Below are 6,265 nucleotides of genomic sequence, written 5' to 3'. Positions count from 1 at the left end.
GGGTGCCCCCGGGCCCCCTTCCCCCGGCCCCGGGGGGGCCCCCCCCGGGGCCCCCCCCCCCCCCCCCCAGAACCTGGACCTGTGGTGCTTCGACGTCTTCGCGCTGAACCGGGTGACGGAGGAGCACGCCCTGAGGACCATCGTCTTCGAGCTCTTCACCCGACACAACCTCAACAGCCGCTTCAAGGTACGCACCTTGGGGACACCCAGGGCACCCGGTGTCACCGTTATGGCTGGCATACAGACGTGCTGGTACCTTGGGGACACCCAAGTATAACCAGTAGTTGGCATGGCACGGCGTGGGTGAGATGGCATGTCACGGTGCAGGTGACATGGAGCAGTGCAGGTGGCATGGCATGGCATGGCACACGTGGCCTGGCACAACGTGGGCAGGGCTGGGGACCTGTGATGGGGACAACTGGGACCCTGCGGGGCATGGAAAGGAGCTGAGTGGCACCTTGGGGACACCCAGGGCACCCGGTGTCACCGTTATGGCTGGCATACAGACGTGCTGGTACCTTGGGGACACCCAAGTATAACCAGTAGTGCTGGGATACAGATGGTGGCACCTTGGGGACACCTAGGGCCACCAACGTGGTCAGGATACAGATATGGTGGCACCTTGGGGACACCTAGGGCCACTGGTATGGCTGGGACACAGATGTGCTGGCACCAGGGGACACCCAGGGCACCCGGTGTCACCGTTATGGCTGGCATAGAGATGTGCTGGTACCTTGGGGACACTCAGGTGTCCCTGGTATGGTCAGGAGACAGACGTGCTGGCACCTGGGGACACCCAAGTATAACCAGTACAGCTGGGATACAGATGGTGGCACCTTGGGGACACCTAGGGCCACCAATATGGTCAGGATACAGATATGGTGGCACCTTGGGGACACCTAGGGCCACCAACGTGGTCAGGATACAGATATGGTGGCACCTTGGGGACACCTAGGGCCACCAACGTGGTCAGGATACAGATATGGTGGCACCTTGGGGACACCTAGGGCCACCAACGTGGTCAGGATACAGATATGGTGGCACCTTGGGGACACCTAGGGCCACCAACGTGGTCAGGATACAGATATGGTGGCACCTTGGGGACACCTAGGGCCACCAATGTGGTCAGGATACAGATATGGTGGCACCTTGGGGACACCTAGGGCCACCAATGTGGTCAGGATACAGATATGGTGGCACCTTGGGGACACTCAGGGCCACCAGTATGGCTGGGACACAGATGTGCTGGCACCTTGGGGACACCCAGGGCCACAGATATGACCAGGATATGGCCGTGTTGGCACCATGGAGACATCCCTCTCCCCGAGGGGGGGGAATGTGGGGTGCTCAGGCTGCCCCCTGCCACGCCGTGTCCCCCAGTGTCCCCTCTGTCCCCAGGTCGGAATGTGCCATCCTCTACAACGACCGCTCGGTGCTGGAGAACCACCACATCAGCGCCGTCTTCCGCATGATGCAGGACGATGAGATGAACATCTTTGTCAACCTCACCAAGGACGAGTTTGCGTAAGGTCCCTGTCCCCGTCCCCGTCCCTGTCCCCGTCCCCATCCCTGTCCCCGACTGGGACACGGGGCCCTGATGGCATTTCCCCCTCCCCCGGGGCGCAGGGAGCTGCGGGCGCTGGTGATCGAGATGGTCCTGGCCACCGACATGTCCTGCCACTTCCAGCAGGTCAAGTCCATGAAGACGTCCCTGCAGCAGCTGGAGAGGTGAGATGGGGGGGGGAGGGGAGGGCCACCTCAGGGAAGGGGGAGGTGGCTTTGGGGACAAATCTCAGCAACTTGGGTGGGGGGGTCCCTTCCCCAGGATCGATAAGTCCAAGGTGCTGTCGCTGCTGCTGCACGCGGCCGACATCAGCCACCCCACCAAGCAGTGGTCGGTCCACAGCCGCTGGACCAAAGCCCTGATGGAGGAGTTCTTCAGGCAGGTAGGGTGCCCGTGTGTCCCCCCCCTGCTCCAGGGATGGGTGGTGGGACACGGGGACCACCCCGTGGGGACACATCTCCCTTGCCTTGCCAGGGGGACAAGGAAGCCGAGCTGGGGCTGCCCTTCTCCCCCCTCTGCGACCGCACCTCCACGCTGGTGGCCCAGTCCCAGATTGGTGAGTCGATGGGGAGGTCTCCATCCCCACCCACCACCCCCTCGGTGGGCAGGGGGTGTCCCCATGGTCCCCACATCCCTTCCTTCCTCACCCCCAGGCTTCATCGACTTCATCGTGGAGCCCACCTTCTCGGTGCTGACCGACGTGGCCGAGAAGCTGGTGCTGCCCCTCGCCGAGGACCGCACCAAAGCCAAGGGCAACCCGGCGGCCAACCAGCAGCCCAGGTCGGCCCCGCCACCCTGCCTCAGTTTCCCCTTCCCCACGGGGAGGTGGGGGGAGGCACCCACTTCTTTTGGGGAGCTGGGAGGTGGCGGTGGTGGTGGCTCTGTCCTGCTCCCAGCTCTCCCTGTCCCCGCAGCTCGCAGTGGCGGCAAACGTCCCTGGATGAGCACCTGGAGTTGGGGGACATCAAAGCCGACCTGGCCGGCTTCCGCTCCACCTGGGCCAAGTACATCCAGGAGAACAAGCAGAAGTGGAAGGAGAGGGCAGCCAGCGGTAGGTGACGGCCACCAGGGCCACCCAGGAGGGGATGGGGACCATCCTGGGGCCAGGTCTGTGCTGAGCATCCCTGGGTGGGGAGATGGTCCCCAGGATCACCAGGTGGTGTGGCCCCTGGACCTCACATGGGGAGGTGGTCCCCAGGACCACCAGGGTGGGTGGCCCCTGGACCTCACATGGAGAGGTGGTCCCCAGGACCAGCAGAGTAGGTGGCCCCTGGACCTCACATGGGGAGGTGGTCCCCAGGACCAGCAGGGTGGGTGGCCCCTGGACCACACCTGGGGAGGTGGTCCCCAGGACCACCAGGGTGGGTGGCCCCTGGACCTCACATGGAGAGGTGGTCCCCAGGACCAGCAGAGTAGGTGGCCCCTGGACCTCACATGGGGAGGTGGCCCCCAGGACCAGCAGGGTAGGTGGCCCCTGGACCACAGCTGGGGAGGTGGTCCCCAGGACCAGCAGGTGGTGTGACCCCTGGACCTCACATGGGGAGGTGGTCTCCAGGACCACCAGGGTGGGTGAGCTGTGGGGTGGGTGATCCCTGAACCTGTGGGCTGGGTGACCACCAGACCCGTGGGGTGGGTGATCCCTGAGCTTGTGGGCTGGGTGACCACCAGACCCATGGGGTGGGTGATCCCTGAACCTGTGGGCTGGGTGACCACCAGACCCATGGGGTGGGTGGCCCCTGGCCGGGGGGATGAGCCATGGGGGGTCTCAGCCCCTGTGGGAGCTGCAGTGACCCCCCCATCCCCGTGTCCCCCCCAAGGCATCACCAACCAGGCGTCCATCGATGAGCTGTCCCCCTGTGAGGACCAACCGCCCCCGGCCCCCGCCCGGCACAAGCAGAACGGGGACGTGGATTAGCACCGGGAGGAGCGAGGTGGGGACCCAAAATTGAGGGGGGGGGGGAGGAGGGGGAAGAAGGATTGGTGGCATCACCCTGACTGTCCCCCTCCGCCCCCACGGCAGGTCCTCGTCCGGCCGAGTGACGCCGTCTCGCCCAAAGTCTTCGACGCCATCGAGTTCAGCACCATTTGCAGGGAAGGAGCCGCCCGGGGCCGCACAAGGATTCGTGCCAACCTCCTCGCCGGGAGCTCCCCCCCCCTCCACGGGGCAGCCGGCAGCCCCCCCGGCAGCCCCCCAGCTCCGGCTGCCTGTGCCAAACTGGCCACCGAGCCGCGTGGCCTCGGGCCACGGGTGACTGTGACGCCCACCCTCTCACTGCCACGCCAGCGGCTGCCCGGCCCCCCCCCCCCAGCCGGGTTGTGTCCTTATGGCTTTTTAAAAAAGCTTCTTCTCGCCCCACCGTGGACCTGGGGGCTCAGGGACGGGGGGTGGGGGGGCTGGGGATGGTGACAGTGGCGCTGGGGACAGCGGGGGACCAAGGGGTGGAGGAGCCGTGGTGGATGCAGTCACCCCGAGGTCCCCTCTGTGCCTGCTGGGTCTGGCTGGTGACGCTGTGGTGGGTGTCCCCAACTGTCCCCATCCTGCCCCACACGCCCTGAGCCTCCCTGTCCCAGGATATGTCCGATAGTTTTGTGTCACCCTGGGCTGGGGACACGTCCCTGTGGGTGTCCCCAGCTCCGCCGGCCCCAAGGGGGTGGGTGAAGGGGGGGGACACGGGAGGTGGTGGTGGGGCAGCGCGTGTGGGGCTGGAGCTGCAGCGGGAGCTGGGGCCGGGGGGACAGGATGGGGCCCTGCAGGGGCAGTCCCTGGTTCCAGCACCCCCAGTGCCAGCATCCCCAGCTCCAGGGAGCCTCCAGGCTCTGGGGGTGCTTCCAGCAGCGCTGCCTCTGGCTCCGGCACATCCCCCCCATCGCCCCCGGCTTCCTCCGGCCTCCCCGGTGTGCCTCCAGCACCCCCGGCTCCAGTTTGCTTCCAGCATCCTCCAGCATCCCAGCTCCAGTGTGCCCTGAGCATCTGGCTCCGGTGTGCCCGAGCACCCTCCGGCATCCTGGTTCCAGTGTGCTTTGAGCATCCTCTGGCATCCCAGTGTGCCTCCAGGAGCCTCTGGCATCCCGGCTCCGGTGTGCCTTGAGGATCTTCCAGCCTCCTGGTGTGCCTTGAGTATCCTCTGGCATCCCGGCTCTGGTGTGCCCGAGCATCCTCCAGCATCCTGGTTCCAGCCTGCCTCGAGCATCCTCTGGCATCCCAGTGTGCCTCCAGGAGCCTCTGGCATCCCGGCTCTGGTGTGCCCGAGCATCCTCCAGCATCCTGGTTCCAGCCTGCCTCGAGCATCCTCTGGCATCCTGGTGTGCTTCCAGGAGCCTCCGGCATCCTGGCTTCAGTGTGTCTTGAGCATCTCCTGGCTCCAGTTTGCTTCGAGCATCCTCCAGCATCCCAGCTCCGGTGTGCCCTGAGCATCTCCCGGCTCCGGTGTGCCCCGAGCATCCTCCGGCATCCTGGTTCCAGCGTGCTTCGAGCATCCTTGGGCATCCCCATGTGCCTCCAGGAGCCTCCGGCATCCCGGCTCCGGTGTGCCCTGAGCATCTCCTGGCTCTGGTGTGCCCGAGCATCCTCCGGCATCCTGGTTCCAGAGTGCCTCAAGCATCCTCCAGCATCCCGGTGTGCCTCCAGGAGCCTCCGGCATCCCAGCTCCGGTGTGCTCTGAGCATCCTTTGGCATCCTGGCTCCATCGTGGCTCAAGCACCCTCTGGCATCCCGGCTCCGGTGTGCCTTGAGGATCTTCCAGCCTCCTGGTGTGCCTTGAGTATCCTCTGGCATCCCGGCTCCGGTGTGCCCGAGCATCCTCTGGCATCCTGGTGTGCTTCCAGGAGCCTCTGGCATCCTGGCTCCAGTGTGTCTTGAGCATCTCCTGGCTCTGGTGTGCCCCGAGCATCCTCTGGCATCCTGGCTCCAGTGTGCCCTGAGCATCTCCTGGCTCTGGTGTGTTTGAGCATCCTCTGGCATCCTGGTGTGCCTCCAGGAGCCTCCGGCATCCCAGCTCCGGTGTGTCTTGAGCATCTCCTGGCTCTGGTGTGCCCAAGCATCCTCCAGCATCCTGGCTCCATCGTGTCTCGAGCATCCTCGGGCACCCCGGCTCCGTCGTGGCTGGAGCGTGCTCTGGCACCCTGGATCTGGTGCACCTCGAGGATCCTTGGCCACCCTGGGGTGCCCTGGGCACCCTCTGGCATCCCGGCTCCGGTGTGCCCGAGCATCCTCCGGCATCCTGGTTCCAGCCTGCCTCGAGCATCCTCTGGCATCCCGGTGTGCCTCCAGGAGCCTCTGGCATCCTGGTCCTAGTGTGCCCTGAGCATCTCCAGGCTCCGGTGTGCCTGAGCATCCTCCAGCATCCTGGCTCCAGTTTGCTTCGAGCATCCTCTGGCATCCCGGCTCCGGTGTGCCCTGAGCATCTCCTGGCTCTGGTGTGCCCCGAGCATCCTCCGGCATCCCAGCTCCGGTGTGCCCTGAGCATCTCCTGGCCCCAGCGCACCAGGACCATCCTCCAGCCTCCTGGTTCCACCGTGTCTCGAGCACCCTCGGGCATCCCGGCTCCGTTGTGGCTGGAGCGCGCTCTGGCACCCCGGATCTGCTGCACCTCGAGGATCCTCGGCCACCCCGGGGTGCCCTGGGCACCCTCCACCATCCCGGGTCCAAGGTGCCTCCAGCAGCTCCAGCTCCGGCCTCCTCCCGCTCCGGCCCCGGCCTCC

At 65.9% G+C, this 6,265-nt stretch overlaps 1 protein-coding gene across 1 annotated transcript in view; it reads left to right on the top strand.

The window, feature by feature from the left end:
- Positions 1 to 4,038, top strand: part of PDE1B (phosphodiesterase 1B) — an 11,927-nt gene extending 7,889 nt beyond the window's left edge. The window contains exons 4-12 of the mRNA XM_014961576.1: positions 71 to 252; positions 1,399 to 1,524; positions 1,627 to 1,728; positions 1,826 to 1,946; positions 2,039 to 2,120; positions 2,218 to 2,344; positions 2,479 to 2,615; positions 3,382 to 3,495; positions 3,585 to 4,038. Coding sequence (XP_014817062.1) covers positions 71 to 252; positions 1,399 to 1,524; positions 1,627 to 1,728; positions 1,826 to 1,946; positions 2,039 to 2,120; positions 2,218 to 2,344; positions 2,479 to 2,615; positions 3,382 to 3,479 — 975 coding nt within the window. The 3' untranslated portion in view covers positions 3,480 to 3,495; positions 3,585 to 4,038. The remainder of the gene's footprint in view (positions 1 to 70; positions 253 to 1,398; positions 1,525 to 1,626; positions 1,729 to 1,825; positions 1,947 to 2,038; positions 2,121 to 2,217; positions 2,345 to 2,478; positions 2,616 to 3,381; positions 3,496 to 3,584) is intronic.
- Positions 4,039 to 6,265: the final 2,227 nt, after the last annotated feature.

This window comes from Calidris pugnax, unplaced genomic scaffold (assembly GCF_001431845.1).
Source record: "Calidris pugnax isolate Ruff unplaced genomic scaffold, ASM143184v1 scaffold786, whole genome shotgun sequence".
NCBI lineage: Eukaryota > Metazoa > Chordata > Aves > Charadriiformes > Scolopacidae > Calidris > Calidris pugnax.
This window is presented reverse-complemented; position numbering and strand designations above follow the sequence as displayed.